The 19,371-nt window shown below is 35.7% G+C and overlaps 1 protein-coding gene and 1 long non-coding RNA gene across 3 annotated transcripts in view; one reads left to right on the top strand and one right to left on the bottom strand.

Annotated features, from left to right (window-relative positions):
- Nucleotides 1–19,371, bottom strand: part of Lrrc69 (leucine rich repeat containing 69) — a 73,148-nt gene that overhangs the window by 6,660 nt on the left and 47,117 nt on the right. For both annotated transcript variants that reach the window (XM_069991039.1, XM_069991041.1), the window contains 2 exons: nucleotides 15,706–15,807; nucleotides 10,408–10,587 (listed from right to left, as the gene is read on the bottom strand). In XM_069991039.1, the coding sequence (XP_069847140.1) occupies nucleotides 10,408–10,587; nucleotides 15,706–15,807 (282 nt within the window). The remainder of the gene's footprint in view (nucleotides 1–10,407; nucleotides 10,588–15,705; nucleotides 15,808–19,371) is intronic.
- LOC138805850 (uncharacterized) overlaps nucleotides 1–19,371 on the top strand; it is a 68,308-nt gene that overhangs the window by 29,789 nt on the left and 19,148 nt on the right. The gene's annotated exons all lie outside the window — the stretch shown is intronic.

Raw genomic sequence — 19,371 nt, 5'->3', positions numbered from 1 at the left:
AATGTATGAAAAGGTGTAGCAGTAGAAGGCACTAATGAAAGTGGGGCATTAATGAAAGTAAACTATACAACTCATGGGTGGAGAAGGAAGGGAGAGAATGGAAGGGAATGAGGGATTAGATGACACTGTGTGAAAGAAAGTGTACCTATTGCCTGACTTATGTAAATGTAACCCCTGTGTATATCACCTCTATAACAACAATAAAGTAAATTAATACTTAAAAAAGAAAGACTATCTCTATCAGTATTATCTTTAAAGAAAGAGAGACAATTGTTTCCAAACAGGGTCAAGTTCAAGCTCCTTATTTTTTGTCAGGTTTGTGGTATTTTTAGTCATTTTTTTAAATAATGTTTCTCCCACCATTCCCATCCATGCGTATTGATTCACTGTTCTGTGGACATGACTCTTTCTCCTCCATACATTCTCTCTTAAGATATCTTCTCTGCTTCCCGCTCCATATGTCTGACTTCTACCTGTTTCAAAGCCTGGTCTCTGCCTGGTTAAGGGCATTTCTTAGAACAGACAACCTGCAGTCATCTCCCCCATCACTTTGAAGCCCATAAAGCAACTGATCTCTACCACTTATTAAGCATTTAGCTTTGATAGCTAGTGTCTTACATCTTTAGAATTTAAACTCTCGTGTTAAACCACTTGGGACTGAGTAGCTGCCCCTACTCATTGGCACTGTACTGAACATACGATTTTCCTACTTAAAGTTGACCCACAATGTTTATATAGAGATTACAAATAATTTCTAAAACCCAGGATGGATAATGTATATGCAGAATGACCACTCCTCTAAGCTAGGAGTGACAGTGCTAGTAATGAATGTCCTCTGAAGTTAACTGATCCATTTAGGAAGAGTCACCATATATTCAAATGTGCAAAGGACAACTCTAGTTAAATGAACTGAAACAGAATACAATGCGAAATTCTTTAGATGAAATATATATGTATCTATATATATGTGTGTGTGTTTGTGTGTGTATATATACATATACATATATATATATATATATATATATATATATATATATATATATATATATATATACTGAATGTAACACTATGATTTATTTCTCCAGCAGTTTAAGAACAATAGAGAGAGTTCTATCAGGGAAAAAAGAGAATTGAGGGAGTTCTAATGGGAATAGAAGTGATCAAAACACAGTGTGTAAGTTCATTTATACTGTAATTGTCTTTTGAGATCTTGTGAATAAAATAATAAGGAACTTACATTACCATCTCAATTCTTCTGAACAATAAATACATATTACTTTCATGACCATTTAGAACTCAAAATGCAATGCCTTCTGATCCTAGTGCCTAATGCACATTAAATTGACTAACCACTGCATAAATGTTTTAAAACCTACATTCATTTTCACAGTTGACTGCTTGAAATGATCAGTTCTGTAAATTAATGTCAGTGGTATCTTAAGAGTAATAACGTTTTACTGCAAAGTAAGATTTTACTCCATAAGTAATGAGTAAAATTATTAAATGTAACCTTATATTATGTTTCATTACTGGCAGCTTGTCATAAAAAAGGAATTAAGGCTACAAATTTTCATTTATTTTCATAAAGTAGATGAGCATTTTCACTCATTTGTAGTGAGACTTATTCACTCTAATCTTCTCTTTTGAGGATAGGTTTAATTACATTACATCATTCAATACAGGGTTGAGAGTTCATATCCCAAACTGTTCCTCCCTGTGTGCTCCAACTTTAAAGGAATCTGGGGAAATGTTAAGTTCAACTAATGAAACTTTTTATAAGAAATGAAAACCATCAAATGCATATCTTGAGCACAGGATCACTTAAGGGTTTGGAAAGGGTTTTATGAGAATATTTAGGTTACTAGTTCAAATGTGGCCCCAGTTAGTAGTAACTAAAAGGGATTATTTTTTGTTGGTGTTTCAAAGATTTATATTCTTAGGAGTTTAATATTGAAATATCAATTATTTTGGACTTACTGATAATTGCTAAGGGCTAACACGCTAACAGAGCTCTAACATGTAGGAAAAGAACAAAAGCAACCAAATGAGTTAAAGATTAATATTGGAAACTGGGTAACATCTTTATCGACGATTTCCAATTGTCATCTTAATAGTTCTGAAGACAAACATGACCTAATTTTATATTCACCTGGATAGAAGCTATTATTATGTATTAGGGTTTTTCTGTTTTATGTAAAAACAAAGATTTCTATCATCTGGAGCAAATACTGCTACAGGCAGAACATTGTCATGCATTGTAAAGCATAACACAGAAGCCCGACATAGGCATTATCAAATGGGATCTTCCTTTCTGCTCAAGTATGTACAATAAACGTTAACATTCTTCAAATGTAGTTCCTGAAGAGATAGTTAAGAAGTGGAACCCAGTTTCATTCGATTCCTCTTTATGCATCTTTTTATGTACCTTGATCAAAGTCTTCCCTTCCACTATTCTCCTCCATCTCTCCCAACCCCACTCATCCCTCAAGTTTCCAGGTTCCATTTTCACATCTGTTCATTGAGTACTGTAACTGCGTTAGCCCATCCTTCCTCTCTCTGTTCATCTGCCCGCTGCCTTTCACTTTTTCTTTCTTTTTTTGTCGGTAGTGGAGCTTGCACTGTGGGTCTGGGTGCTATCACTCAGCTCTTCAGTTCAAAACCAGCACTCTACCACTTGAGCCACCGTGCCACTTCCGGTTTTCTGGTGGTTTATTGGAGGTAAGAGTTTCATGGCTTTTCTTGCCCGGGCTGGCTTTGAACCACGATCCTCAGATCTCAGCCTCCTGAGTAACTAGGATTACAGGCATGAGCCACCAGCGCCTGGCTCCAGTATATTTTAACCATTATATTTTTGATGCATTCTGTAGTTTCATGTCCTTCTGTTACTTTTTTATATTGGTCTCATATTTTGCCTAAAAAAATGAATTCTAACTTCCTTTTTAATTTTTAAATGAAATTATACAAATAACAAATATCCTTATGCAACTATTATATTTCCATTTTATTTATTTAGGAAAACTAATATTTACCTGACTCTGTATGTATCTGTGTTTGTGTATGCGTGTGTGTATTTTCCTATCTATATACTGGTTCTGTGTTCTACTTCATATGTAAAAAGAAACTCTTTCACCTGATGATCTTCCAATTGCATCAAGGCCATTATAGGAATCAATTGTATTACTACCAATCATTGAATTTATTTGTATACACTATGGTTAAACATATAATTGTATATGCTTTACTATATTTAAAAAAAAAGATCTGCAGGTTATATCTCCAAATGTAATCATCTGAAGGTGAAAGCATAAACAATCAGTTGAGCTGAAGCCCTAATTCTGTTATCTGGTAGGTTTGAACAGGGAACTGAGCACTTGTTTAACCTTATCTTAACCCTGAATGGGAGATCCCTGGTCTTATCCTAAAAGCCAAAAATTCCACATTAGCAGATGTTAACAATAGTAAGTTTGATGAACTAAAGATAGGCAGATTAGATGATTTAGACAACAATAAAGAAAAACAAGTGTCAGGCCTATAATGCTAACTTCTCAGTAGGCTGAGATCAGGATGATCATGGTTTGAAGCCAGTATGGGCAAAAAGTTTGTGAGACTGTGTCTTAGCCAATTAAAAAAAAAAAATCCTTGTACATGCCTGTTATCACCAGCTACAGAGAAGCAAAAATAGGCTGGCCAGGCCTGCTGGCCTGGGCAAAAATCAAAAACAAAACTCTATGTGAAAAATAATGAAATCAAAAAAGACTGAAGGCATGGCTCAAGTGGTAGAACATACGCTTTGCAAGTACAAGGCTCTGAGTTTAAACGGTATTTTTACTAAACACAAATTTTAAAAAAACAGTAGACCCTATGCATAAATGGCTTAAATCCATTTGCAGTAAATAAGTATTAACTAAGCTTAAAGCTTAAAGATAGTCCAGTATGTCTGGCTAAGAACCAAGATTTCACACGATAATTTTTTTCCCTCAGAGTCTCTATTTGATGACTTGGTAGATGAAAAATTATTGACTTCTTTGTATTTGGGTTTTCTCACTAGTGCCCAGGAGTGTTTTAAATACCAAGTAGCAAGTATGAGCAATTCCAAGTATCAGACCTACACCAATAAATATCGGCCCTGGTTACTTTTAGTAGGTTGTAATTTCTCCGTGAGAGACTTAAGATTAGGTTAGTAGTTTATCAGATGATTTTGAGAAGGAATCTGTTAGAAAAAAAGTGAACAAGGCAACTTGTCCAAGGTATTCAAAACATAACTAGTAGAAAACAAAGTGTTTGGCAACTATTGCCAAGTAATATGATATATTGTACTCACTAAATGCTAAATGTCTCTTGACTATAATCTATTCCAGATGATGATATGACCAATTCACATATAGATTAGTGCAACCAACATTACGTATTGACTCCCATCAGAAGGACTAATATATATTTTGGTCATCATTTTCCCACTAACAATTGTTATTTTCTCCTGAGGTATAATGTTAAGTTAGGTTTAACTTTCAAATTTCTCTTAAACAATTATGTTGTCTTTGCTAATATAGTTAAGGCCAGTTCTTTTTTTTTAAGATCTTGACATTCATTCTCAGTGGTAGAAGCTCTGCTAGATGTTGCTGTATATTATATTTGATGTAATACATTCATAAATTAATAGGAGAAGGTGAATTCAAATTCAGATCTTCTGATTCATCAGTCACTCATTAGAAATAAAATATGCCCAATACTGTGCCAAGTTTTGTGACTAAAATAGTGAACAAAAGCAAAATGGTCCTTAAGTTCCTTAAACTTAGTTTCAAGGGTAAATGTAGATAGTAAGAAGCAAGTAAACAAATGTTCAAATTGCCAAGTGCTGTGAAGACTCCAGGGCTTTCTAACAGAAACACTGAGTTCACTGAGTTAACTTCTTTTTTTTTTTTTTTTTTGCCAGTACTGCAGCTTGAACTCAGGGCCTCTGCATTGTCCTTGAGTTTCTTTTGCTCAAAGCTTGGACAGATCCACTTCCAGCTTTTTCTGAGTAGTTTTATTGGCAATAAGAGTCTCACAGAGTTTCCTGTCCTGCCCTGACTGGCTTCGAATCAAGATCCTCAGATCTCAGCCTCCTGAGTAGCTAGGATTGTAGGTATGAGCCACCCGTGCCCTGCCTGACCGACATTTTCATACAAAACATCCAAGTAGTAAAATACTGAGCAATTTAACTGGCTATTTATTATTACTTGAGAACTTTTATAAACACAAGACTTTTCTAGTAGAGTCAAATCCACATGTCACTTTGTTGAGGATGTTTTCTTTGATTAAACATTTGCTGATTTTTCCATTTGCTTTCCTTAAGTACAAGTGGCTAAGCATAGCACAAATATAATTCGTGCATGACAGGATCAAGAAGGAAAAAGCAGCCTTCCTTTAAAGCTATCAATTGCTAAAACAAACTAATTTAATTAGTGTAAACCTGATACCAAGTAGGATGATGGTGATGGAATGGATTCATTTTAAATGATTTATATTCACAATTAAATCATTCTTCATTATATTAACTATTTTGTGATAAGCAAAAGTTCATTCATGAAAATAGGGGATTATTATGTGTAACATTTAACAGTGCTTCTGGCTAAGTGCAGTAGCTCAAACCTGTAATCCTAGCTATCAGGAGGCTGAGATCTGAGTATCATGGTTCAAAGCCAGTCTGGGTAGGAAAGTCCCTGAGACTCCTATTTCCAACTAACTACCAAAAAAAGCCAGAAGTGGAGTGGTGGCTCGAGTGGTAGAATGCTAGCCTTGAACAAAGATGCTCAGGGACAGTACTCAGGCTCTGAGTTAAAGCCCAAGAACCAGTACACACACACACACACACACACACACACACACACACACACACACACACACACACACACACACACACACACACACACACGTTTCTGATCTTAAAAAACTTTGGCAAAGGACAATGTGAGGGAGATATTTAGCAGGTCTGACAACAGTCATAGCTGATTTAAATCTCCTAGTTATCACATTCTCTGGGGATCCTGAGTGCCTCCTCCTTCCAGAGAGCACCCTGGGGAAATGCCTGACATTAAGTGATGTGCATTCCATGGACAGTTCCCCAACTTCATTCTACAGGATTGTAAATGGCCTAAGGGAAGTGACTCTTGAGAAACCTGTACTGACCTCCTAAAAGTGAATAGATACCTCCACAGCTTATGTGTGGATTGGTATAACTAAAATAACTTACGTGTTTTCTGCATCATAAACATTATGTTACTCGTAGTTACGCTTAATAAAAGCCTTCTACTTGATAGAAAGCACAGATGTTTATATATTTTATAATCGGAATCTATTCTTTTTATTCTATGAGGTTATTGATCTCTTTAGGGAAGCCATTGCCTTGCCTTGTCATGTTGTTTTTTGTCAAAATGGAGTTTCTTTAGATAAGATTAATTTTTTTTTTTCCGTCATGAGGCTTGAACTAATGACCTGGGCACTGTCCCTGAGCTCTTTTACTGGAGGCTAGTGCTCTACCACTTTGAAACACAGTGCCATTTCTGGTTTTCTGGTGATTAATGGGAGATAAGAGTCTCACAGACTTTCCTGTCTGGGCTGGCTTTGAACCATGATCCACAGATCTCAGCCTCCTGAGTAGCTAGGATTACAGGCATGAGCCACCAGGGCCCGGGATGATAAGATTAATTTTTGAAGATGAATATAGTACTGAGGATATGGCTTAACAGGTAAAGTATTCACCTAACAAGCATGAGGTCCTGAGTTCAATCACCAGTACCACCAAAACAAAAACAAAAAATTATAAACAATAAAACCCTAGTATAAAATATTAAACATTCAAAACTCTAGGTAAAGGGTATATGAATGTTTGTGATATGACTCACTCAAGTTGTAGGCTACTTCTCACTTTTTCAACAACGAAGTGTTGAGCTTACTGTACTTGATTATGAGCAGCACACATAGTGATTCATGAAAGAAATTCCTACAATTAACACTTTGGAGCAATCTAATATAACTCTGGAATGTAAATAGTAATGATCTCATCTAGCAGTTAGAAATGGAAACGTATGGAATGATTCAATACTTTATCAGCATTCATGTAAGGTCCCTACTGTCCTTGAGGAAACACTGGCTGTGAGAGACCAAACCCTGGCTCTACAGCTATGGACTCAGTGACACAATACTTTGTGTTCCAGAGACCTTGTCTTGATTCCAATAAGATAAATAGAAAGCCTCTAGGCACACAGATTCCAAGAAGTAGATGGATGGAAAGAAAAGTCCACAGTGTGCTCTAAAGTAACTTTTTCTTATCATCTGAAAAGCATGCATTTTAATAATAATACTTTTGTACTTAGATAGAATTTAAATCCCGCCCATGTAATTGTAACGCCTCTGTACAGTATTTTCACAATTTAAAAAAAAGAAAATAAATGAATTTAAATCCCAAGTATCCATGATTATTAAACACTTATCCATTTGAAAGAATCTGCAAAACAGATTTAATTTTCAGATAACAATAGGAAAGGAAAAACAAACAGTAAGAAATAGTAAGCCAATTTTTATGTTAATGTCTTGGCAAAATAAACCCTTACCTTTAAAATTTTGTTTTAATTTTCCTTAGGTAGTTGTACAAAGGAGGTGCCATTCAACAGAGCAGTTTATGAATAGAGTGCCTCCTGATCAAGGTCACCCCTTTGGAGATTCTCACCCATCCCTCTCACCCCACCCCTCCCTCATGTTTCTTTTGCCATTTAAGAAAGCAATGTATGGGCTGGGAAGGTGGCTCAGTGGTAGAGCGCTTGCCTTGCAAGCCTGAGGCCCTGGGTTCGATTCCTTAGCACCATATAAGCAAAAAGAAAAAATGCTGGAAGTGGTGCTGTGGCTCAAGTGGTAGAGTGCTAGCCTTGAGCTGAAGAGCTGAGGGACAGCGCCCAGGCCCAGAGTTCAGGCCCCATAACCGGACCCAAAAAAAAAAAAAGAAAGCAATGTATGTGTATGGTGTATAACATGTGAACACCGTTATATGTTACAGACTGTGATAGACAATTTGCTTCAGGAAAGTTAGAATGAACTTGTGACTTTAAATGAGCATCATTATTCCACAATACTGTGAAATTCGGGAAATTATGTAATCACTTAATCACAATCAAAAAAAAAAAAAAAGAACCTCTGGGAAGGTAGGGAGGGAGGGGATGGTAGGGAGAAAACAATGGAGGGGGTAACAATGTTCAAGAGGAAGTGTTCTCATTACCTCACTCATGTAACTGTAACCTTCTGTATAGTATCTTTACAATAAAAAAATAAATAAAATAAAATAAATCTATAAAAAAAGAAAGCAATGTATGCATACAATGCATCTTCAACATCTTCATCCCCCCCCTTTCACCCAACCCTTCCCTCACTTTTCTCAGTCATGTGGCATGCATTCTTGACTGCAATCTACTCATTCCCCCCATTCCTTCTTCAACCCCCCTCCTCTACTGAAGACTGACCTATGGTCCAGTATAAGCAACTCTTGAAAATCTGTATTTGTCATTTCTCTGTATTCCACTGGGCATTTACCCCACTTTTTTTCTTACTATTACTTATCTTGTCACCAGATAATTTATTAATTTGTATATTCATCCAATTATTTGGACCTTTTTCTGTGTGTTAGTGACAAAATAGTCCTTGCTCCTTAACCCCAGGAGTGATACAAAAGCCTTAAGGAGGCAGAGCAGAGATTCCTAGCCCTGGAAGCATTATAACAATGTGGATGTCCAGGACCCTTATCTCTGCCCAATCTGGTTTAGGATAGGTTATCTGTTGTTTTTTTTTTTTTTCAAATTTGGTGAGTGTCTAGTGATAAGACACACTGAGACTGGTGTCATCGGACTCAACTCAGATCCTTCATTGGCACAAAGACTTCTTGAGTCTAATGATACTTTCATTCACTAGAACCATGTGATTATGAATTCCTTGTTGTCCTTTAGGTATCAGTTCAAGTTCCCCCCCCCCCCACTTCACACACCCACATACCCACACACAAATTCATGTGGTGAAGTCTTTACCTCCAGCAGCTCCGGTGTGCAGTGACAGCCCTTGCTAAAGCAATCAAGTGAAAAGGAGTAGTTCAGAGTAGTTCCCAGTGCAATATGATTTGTGGGGGAAATTTGGACACTTCATATGAAAGAAAGACAGTGGGAAGACATAGAGGGAGAAGATGGCGTGATAAGTTAAGAGCAGATTGTTCTTAACAATCCGCAGAAGGTGCTTGGTAAGAAATGTACGCATTATCTCTGTACAGTATGTTCACAAATAAAATTAAATTAAATTTAAAAAAAAAAAAACAATCCGCAGAAGGAACTATCCCTGATAGTAACTTGATACTGGACTTCTGTTCTCCAGAACTGGAAGACAGCAGAATCTGTTGGTAGAGCTACTCAGTTTATGGCACTGCTACATCAGTTCTAAGAGACTTATATACTACTCTATTGGAAGTTAAAATTGCATGTGTGTTTATTGGTTTAATGTTTGCCTCTTCCACAAGATGATAATCTTCAGAATGGCAGGAACTGCATCTGTTATTCATTTCACATTGTCAACAATTGCACTTCGCTGTCCCAAGAGAGGTCAAGTGCTACTCAGAGCAAAAATATATGGTGCCAAGAACAAATGTTGTCGGGACAAGAACAGACGTAGGCAAACTGTGATCCTCAGGCCAAATCTGTTTCACATTCGGTTTGCATATGACATGTAAACTAAAAATCACTTTACTTTTTTTTTTAAAAAATGGTTAAAAGAAACAGGCAACTATTTCATGTCCTGTGAGTAGAATATGAAATTTAGGTTTCATTGGGATGTGGCCAACCTCATTTACATATTATGTATAGATATTTTCCTGAAGGAGAGTTTTTGAGTTGTGATAGACTCCACATCGCCTAAGCCATACTTTATGATTAATTATAGAAAATAAACATCTAGTACAGATACTTCAATAGGCCTCAGGAGCATTGCAATTGCCCAAGGACCCACATCTTCTCAGTGGAATACTGTTGTAGGCTCATACTCATACTCAGTGCGCTAGAATAGTATGATGAAACAAACCAGCCAGCACAATCTTTTCTTGACTCACAGCTCCATAACAGACTAGTGAATAATCCTTCTCCCTAGAAGCATGTAACTTAATTAATGGTTGATGAATAAAAGAGATTTGCTGAATAAAACTTTTTAATTTCCATGCAATTTTGATGGAATGCGAGTTTAGATATAAAATAAACAGATGATAATGATAATTATATGCACATATCAGATTTTTCTGCACACACTGGTTATACTATCATAGAAGTCAGTCCCTTACATACAAAGTTTGAGTTGTCTTAAATAAGGACAATCTCCCATTCATATTCACATAAAAGCACCACTTACCTTTGATGGACTAACAAACTGAACACATTCCAGCCATGTTGTTAAAAAGGATTTTCCACATATTACACATCTTTTCCCCTTAGAGATTTTGTCTTTGATATCTGGATACTCTTCTATGGCATGCATAATGAAAGAATTTTTTTCTTCTAGCTGATTCATGATAAATCTTGCTGTTATTTCCTAAAGTAAAAAGAATATGGCTCCTCAAATTAATTTCAAGTTTTTTATTATGTTGTTTTCTGCCTTATTATCCAGTTTTTGTTAAACCAATATTCTAAACTATCTATATTCTACATATTCTATATATTCTATATTCTAAATTATTGTGAATATAATATGGAATTATAAATAAGTTTGACTTTTATCAACATACAGAAAGTAAGTTACTTCCACTGTAATATATTTCTGCCTTTTTTTTGGGGGGGGGGTCCAGTCATGGGGCCTGAACTCTGGGCCTGGGCACTGTCCCTCAGCTCTTCAGCTCAAGGCTAGTGCTCTACCACTTGAGCCACAGCGCCACTCCCGGCTTTTTTCTTTTTGCTTATGTGGTGCTGAGGAATCGAACCCAGGGCCTCAGGCATGCAAGGCAAGCGCTCTACCACTGAGCCACCTTCCCAGCCCTTATTTCTGCCTTTTTTTGTATAGAAATCTAGGTCACAATAGATTGCTATTATCTTTAAAAAATCAGATATAGTTTAGAACTAAATTTGGTAAATTTAGTTACAATAAGCAAGGATTGTACAAGCATTCATACTGGACTCAAAAACTGGATCTGGCCAGGCCCCAATGGGTGACGTCTGTAATTCTAGTTACTCAGGAGGCTGAGATCTGGGGGTCATGGTTCAAAGCCAGCCTGGGCAGAAAAGTCTGTGAGACTCCTATCTCTAATCTCCACTAGAAAGCTGGGGTGGCACTGTGGCTCAAGTGGTTCTGTGCTTGCCTTGAGCTGAAGAGCTGAAGGACAGTGCCCAAGACCAGAGTTCAAGCCCCATGACCGACAAAATAAATAAATAAATAAATAAAAATTGGGTCTGTCCTTAGATAAATATCTTAGTTTTTCTCATATGTGGAATCTAGACTTTAAAAAGATATGAAAGTAGAAAAGGAAGGGAATAGAGAAATGAGTGGTGAATTGAGCAAAGTATATTATACAATTGTTGACATGTAAAGAGATATCATAATGATACCCTTTACTTTGTACATTTATTAGAATACACTAAATAAAATTGCATTTTTAATATTCACTGAGGCCTAAATTCAAACTATTTAAGCAGAAGTTCACAAGCCAATATAATCTGCATCATCTGGGAGCTTATCAGAAATGCAGAATATTTGATGTACCCCAGATCAACAGAATCAAAAATTCAATTCAACAAGAGACTCTATTTATTAATACAATTGTCTGTCTGTATGTATACTCATTTGATAAAGGCTGTGATTAACTGCACTCAATATCTGAACAGCACCTCTGTATTGAACAGCATTGACTTCTATGAACTAAATAACTTGCATCATTCTATAATATACTTGGCCACAGAGATGGTCACAAAATTGACTTGATGAACTATATAAATAATATTTTATTTTTAGTATTAAGTAGTAAAAGGGATGAGAAAATGAAATTGCTTTCACCGGGACTATCAACATTATAATACATAAAATTAAGTCTTCATTGATCAAACAAAGGAAATGAGTACAGCTATTAGCTTTATTCCCAATTTTTGTCAGTAGCAGAAAAGTCTTGCATAAATGTTACAGAAACATTTTAATAGTATATGGGGAGAGTTTATCTGGGACTTGTTTTACTTAGCCAAAGTAAAAAATTTCCCCATAGAATTACATTAGTACATCAGTCAATTCATATATATATATATATATATATATATATATATATATATTCACACACATATGTATATATTTTTGAGACTACATGTATATATAATATTAAGAATATGTACATTCATAAGTATATACATGATCTTTCATTTATTTACCCTAATTAAAGTCTTAAAAGTTTTCATTGAAAATAACAGGTTGATAATAGCCCATAAAGTGCTGTGACCCTGATCCCTCTCACCTTACTCTTAGAATTTAACAAAAGACTTGGAAAGGTTTACACAGCCCCAACAAGCATAGACTTGTTAAATGTACCATCCTTGTTAAATTTTCCATCCACAACATATTTTCTTTCCCACTGAATCTCTGTTTCCTGCATACAGGTAAGTGGCTGAGATCAATTCAAAGACCAGTCTGAAAGCATTAATATTACCAGGCCTCCAACACCAGACATTTACTTTCATCTTTTTTCTAACTATACACAGCAGAGGTAGTGATTCTAAATGACTTCCCTGGTTTGGTTCAGTCTGCAGAGAACTTATAGACAAGCATTCACTTTCCATGCAGAAGGTAGAATGATTTCCTAAAATCTGTGAGACCTACAAATATGTTTATAGAGATTGCTTTTTTCCATTTATGATTTCTGGATCCAACACATGTCAGTTACACTCAGTGTATCTTGACAGTTCTTACATAAGACATTATTTATATACTTCTGTGTACTGCCAATATGTTACTTTGGAATGACAAGTTATAATATTAATATATAAATTTTGATTTGGAAATGTGAGAATATATGAAGTAAGATAGTTTCAACCTAATAGTACCTCTTGGGATACTTCTTAGAAATACATTTAATACGGTTGTCAAAAATATATATTGATGATTTAATTCCAATGTTTTAAAACACAAGAAACCTTTTTTGGACAAATAATTCACTCATTTTAAATAGTTTAAATGGTATTTTGTTAGAATATCTATAAGGTAACCATATGTAGGTTTGGACACTACAATTCTGAAATAAAAGAGAGTAGTCTTCTGACACCTTGAATGCTGGAAACATTCTTGATCTTAAAGCTTTTAAGAAAGCCTGCTAACACTTGGATTTATCTGCTCATGGGGGCTCCTCCACGAGCCAGGATCCCCTCCTATCCAAGACAACTTTCTCTCCCTTTCCTCCACTCTCCTAGATACCCTTGCTGAAGCAGCTCTGTGGGCATGGGGTTTGGAGCCCAACTGTTTAAGTTGGCATCTCTGTACTAATACTATCTTTGCAACTTTGAACAAGTTATTTAACCTCTCAGGGTCTCTGTTTCTCTGTCTATAAAAAGGGACTGTGATGGTACCTTTACCTTTCTAGTTTATTAGTGACTACATTTGTTTATTCCTTTTAAGAGTTTAGAACAGTGCTTGGTACACATAAAGTTAAAACAAGTGTTAGCCAGTGTAGTATTATTCTGAAAAGTTTCACATGGGAGAAAAATAAGCTGGAGAGATTAAGTAAGTTAAAATAATTGTGTTCTAAATTATTTACAATTAAATGGGAAGGTGGCTCAGTGGTAGAGCACTTGCCTTGCATGCTCGAGGCCCTGGGTTCAATTCCTCAGCACCACATAAGATAAAAGCCGGAAGTGGCACTGTGGCTCAAGTGGTAAAGTGCTAGCCTTGAGCTGAAGAGCTGAGGGACAGCGCCCAGGCCCAGAGTTCAGGACCCATGACCAGACCCAAAAAAAAAAAAAAAAAAATGAGACATTTAGGGCACAAGAATAGAAAATAATTGTTTATGGAAATATTTTCTAGAAGATAATTTGAAAAGAGCTAATGTTTAAAAAGAAAGGAAATTACTATTAAAAATTTACTATTAAAATTTACTATTAAAAAAAGAAATTTACTATTAGTATGGTCATGGTAACTCTACCTATAAAGGGGAAACAGGCCTTAAAATTGATCGTCTAAATACCTCAGAGTGGAGAAATGACTAAAATATTATCACATAACAATGTCATGTGTTCTTCAAAAAACGTTTTAGTTTTTTTATCTGATCAGAAAGCCACAATATTTTGAGTGAAGAAAAAATAATGTACAGAGTTTGACTTCACCTTTAAAAGCACACTCTAGATCCATAGTAAGGTCTAGAAGAATAAATGTCAAAGGAAAGAATGATTCTATCTCAGCATATTAGAATTTTGAGTATTTCCATTAAAAAGTTCTATTCCCTCCCAAAAAAAATTCTCAAAATGAGCTTGTATAAGTTACTTTTACGGTGTCTTATGGCAAGTAACTTTTAAGGAATCTTTTGCTATATAAGCATATCATAACTTATTTTTATTTTCTTCCTTGTGCATCTCTATTTTCTGGATTTCATAATGAACATGCAGTATCATGCAGCTAGTTTTTAAAAATAAATTTAAAAAAAATAAGCCTTTGAATGAAAGTGGCTATTTACTCTGGTCATGAAACTTGAACTCTGTAAAAGCTGAACTCTGTAAAATTTGGAAGTCAAATGAAACTTTTGCATGTTCAACTATAGCCTGGTGGAGCTGACAAGTCCAAATTCATGATGGAGAGCTGTACTCTAAGGTTAGAAGATCTGAAATCTTCCTTGTCCACTATAAATTGAATTCTCTATCATGGCTTCCTATTCCTTATGATATCATCAATGTTTTGTATATGTGTTTGTATGTGCGTGCACATGCTCTCTGGTACTAGAGCTTGAATTTAAGGCCTGGGCACTGTCCCTGAGCTTTTTTGCTCAAAGCTAGTGTTCTACCACGTGAGCCACTGCTCTACTTCCGGCTTTTTTGGTTGTTAATGAATCTTCCCTGGCTGTCTTCAAACTGTGATCTTTCATATTGCAGTCTCTTGAATTGCTAGACATTACAGGCATGAGCCACCAGCACTTGGCTTATCAACACTTTTAAGTACAATAAGTGTGAATTTTAGATCATATTCATTCCTTCATTAGGAGTGAGCACACACAAAAACGGAGATCCAGAAGATAAAGATATCACAAGAACAAATCAGACACATCTTTAGACGACACTAAAATCATACTTGGAAGGCTAGAGTGAAAAATAAATTCCTCTCTTTTCATCTAACAAAATTTCCAGACTTATGTGTATGTAGTCACTCTGGCAATCACGTAGGACGGTATTGGATTCTGTCAACAAGTCAAAATGATGTGCAGGGTCCACATTGCCAACAGACTAAGATTATATTAAACATTTTCTGGTTTGGTAAGAACACTTTAAAAGACAAACCTTGAAATTTGAAGCCATGGAGAGCAAGGAAAGGGGTGACAATTGTCCAAAAAGAAATGTACTCTTGCTGAATTTGTGTAAGTAACTCTAACCCCTCTGTACACCACCTTTCTAATAACACTGAAGCAATTTACAAAAGAAAAAGGAACATCTTAGCCTTGACATTAGTTTGCCCACTCATGCTTATAAGCTAAGTCTTCACCCGGAGATTCCACAGGTCCTCCTGTTGGTCAGCAATGATTGGCTGCTTCTGGAACAGTGGGTTTTCTTCGCAGTAGAACTCTTGAAGCTTCAGATCCTGAAACTTTCAAAACAAAGTCAGAACATGCTCAATTTGCAAAGAACATGTACAATTTTTTTAAGAAAATCCAAATCCAATAAGATTCAAAGAGGCTTCAATGGAAGTCTATCACTTCTAAAGATTCATGTATTAAAATATTAAGAATGAGAAGTACAAGTTGTCATGTCAAAAACGAGCTTTACAACGTCGGTTGGGGGGGGGGAAGGATTGGGATGGGGGAGAGGGGGGAGGCTGGGAAGGGATGTGAAGGGTAAACAAAGGAGGAGGCTGCAATGCTTGGTAAGAAATGTACGCATTATCCTGCCCATGTAATTGTAACCCCTCTGTACAGTATGTTCACAAATAAAATAAAATAAATAAAATAAAAAATGGAAAAAAACACCATAAAAAATATTAAGAAGGACATAATAATATAATTAGGAAGTTACTTCTCTGAGACTAAATCTCAGCTGTAAAACAGAGACATTAAGAAATTACTTTCAGTGGAATGCTGGTAAAACTCTTCTCTAGAAAAAAAAAAGAAAGAAAGAAAGAAAAGAAAGGAAGGGAAGGGAAAGGAAGTCCTGATTGGTGTTCATCCAGGACACAAATACTCCTGTTGGCAGCCAGAATAAACTGGCTGCATCACAGTGTAGCACCTCACAAATTTATGGGAGAGTTAGAGATTTCCATGATTTCAGCCCAGAATCGAAAGATAGAAATTATTTAACAAATTTAAAATAATTGACTTGAAACATCTTTCCAGAAAGAGAATGTAAAGATTTATAGTCAATGGAGAATTAAAAATAGTGAATGATGAATCTAAACACTAACCCAAATTATACAATGATTAGACTGAAGAAAAGAGAGCCAAAAAAAACCCTCTCTCACTTGCCCTTCATGAGGAGTAAGAAAAATAGCCAAAAAGTGAATTAGTCATAACTCTTCAGTATCTACCAGATGCTCTTCTGATGAGAATAAGAGAAGAACCTCAGAAAGAATTGAAGAGAGGAGGCTAATTGTAATGGTAATAAATAAATAAATAAATAACTGAACTCTTAGGTCATAAATCTAGGCAGAAAGAGAAAGAGGGAAAGATCGAGAGACAGATAGATAGATAGAGAGATAGATAGAGAGATAGATAGATTGATTGATTGATTGATTGATTGATTGATTGATTGATATAGATAGATAGATTCCCCCTCCTGGTTAGTAAGAAATAGCTGAAGGCCTTTAAGCCCAGTCTCTTCCATGGCTTCAACATCCCTGCCTGGAAGCTGAAGGGACAGTAACCTAGCATTCACTTCAGGTCTTTGAACTTGAACATCTGTGCTGAAAGACTGATGTGGAAAGACTTATGTATATCACTTCATAGTTTCCATTTCAGACTTGCTTTACATCCCACTCTGCCGTTAAACTACCTGAGAACTCATAGCGTAAGTGATCTGTATACCCTAAGGAAAGTGGCATTGGTCCCTTGCTCAGCCATCTTCCTCAAAGTGAAATGCAAGTTCTGTGCCCTGGTTCTCGGAGCTCGGTTATGATTTGGATTCTGTAGTATCTTTTGGATCTCGTCTCTCAGTGTTTGCTCTCATTTTTACTCTATTTCTCTATTACCCTACTTATTATTACACTATTTATTTTTAATTAGCTTTCCCTATTACCTTCCTCCATCATTGATTTCTTTAGCTAGCTCCCAGCCTTCATGTGACTGCAATCCCAGATGACTTCACTGCAAGTCACATGAGAGACTAGAAGCCAAAAGCACATGGCTAAAACATTCTTAGCTTCCTAAGCCTCAGGATTTGCATGAAATAATCATCCATTTTACTGCTTTAAACATCTGAAATTTTTGACAGTTAGACAAAAGCTTACATATTTATTTATTTATTTAAAATATGTATTAGTACAGGGAGAGAGGAAAGGGATAACATTATCCAAAAAGAAATATATTATCTGACTTACATAACTGTAATCTCTTTATACATCATTTTTATAATAACAATAAAAATTTTAAGTACATATGTCAGTAAAATAAGGGATTATATATAAATAGTGTTTTAGTAACATAAGAAGGTAAAATTGGCGAACATATTGATAAATCCCAGCGTCTACTAAGAATACAATTCTATGCTTAAAAAGGAGTTGGTGGTTAATTCCTACTTCCAAAAGTTGGGCCATTCTGTTGGACTCACATAATCTTAGTATGAAGTTTTATAACTGTACTTAACCCACTGTAGTATAATGCCCTAACTTTCATTTTAAAGTTATTATTTAGATATCAGAAAAGTTTCTCAGGCCCTTCATAGGAATCATTTCTTATTGTTTCCAGTAACTCTAGATCTAATAGAAGTTTTCTACATAAGAGATGTCCAAAAATGTTTTCTAGTGGATTATTTATTATTAAGTGTTTATCAGTCAAAGGTAGTGAATGGTTATGGTCAGAGAAAACCTCTTTGGAGTTCATTTTGATTTTTAAAGACTGGTTTTTCAAATCTGACCTTATGAAGTGATGCAAGAATGTGGATAAACTCAAATTGATCACCATTTTACAAATGTGTAACACATGTGGGCCTACTTGATAATACATAAATTTTCAATTTTATCAAATACAGAATATTATTTTCCCAAGTGTTTTTATCAACTATTTTCATTTCTATTAGTGCTATGTATCAGAACCAAAGACCCAGAAATGAACCTGCAGACCTATAGCCTAATCTTTGATAAGGGAGCTAAAAACAATAGAATGAAATAAAGACCGCCTCTTCAGTAAATGGTGCTGGCAAAATTGGTTAAATACCTGAAGAAAACTAAGGCTAGATCCTTGTATATCACCCTGCACCAGAATCAACTCCAAATGGATCAAAGACCTCAAAGTAAAAGCAGACACACTGAAAAAAATAGGAGAGGAAAAAATAGGAGAAACTCTAGAGCTCCTTGGCACAGGCTGAAATTTTCTTAATAAAGACCCAGAAACACATCAAATCAAAGAAAGGTTGGACAAATGGGATTGCATGAAATTGCAGCACTTCTGCATGGCAAAGGACATAGCTCGCAAGATCAATAGAAAGTCCAGACTGGGAGAAGACCTTCACTAGCCATACAACAGACAAGGACCTCAAACCTAAAATATACTTAGAACTCAAAAAATTAAATTTCCCAAAAACAAATCCTCAAAGAAACAACCACCCCATCAACAAGTGGACTAAAGACTTAAAAAGAAACTTCTCTGAAGAGGAAATAAGAATGGCCAGTAGACACATGAAGAAATGCTCAACTTTTCTGGTCATAAAATAAATGTGAATCAAAACAACATTGAGATTCCACCTCAACCCAGTTTAAAAAAAAAGGCCATAATCAAGAACTCTAATAACAACAGATGCTGGAGGGGATGTGGTCAAAAGGGAACTCTATTGCATTGTTGGTGGGAATGTAAACTTGTTCAACTACTTTGGAAAGCAGTATGGAGTTCCTCAAAAGACTCCACATAGAGCTCCCCTATGACCCAGTAATCCCACTTTTGGGTGTTTACCCAAATGATCACAAACAAGACCATAGAAAAGCTACCCCCACAACTATGTTTATCAC

Source organism: Dipodomys merriami, unplaced genomic scaffold, assembly GCF_024711535.1.
Source record: "Dipodomys merriami isolate MVZ:Mamm:240054 unplaced genomic scaffold, mDipMer1.0.p SCAF_4, whole genome shotgun sequence".
Taxonomy (NCBI): Eukaryota; Metazoa; Chordata; class Mammalia; order Rodentia; family Heteromyidae; genus Dipodomys; species Dipodomys merriami.
Note: the sequence above shows the minus strand (reverse complement) of the source record. Positions and strands in the feature narration are given on the sequence as shown.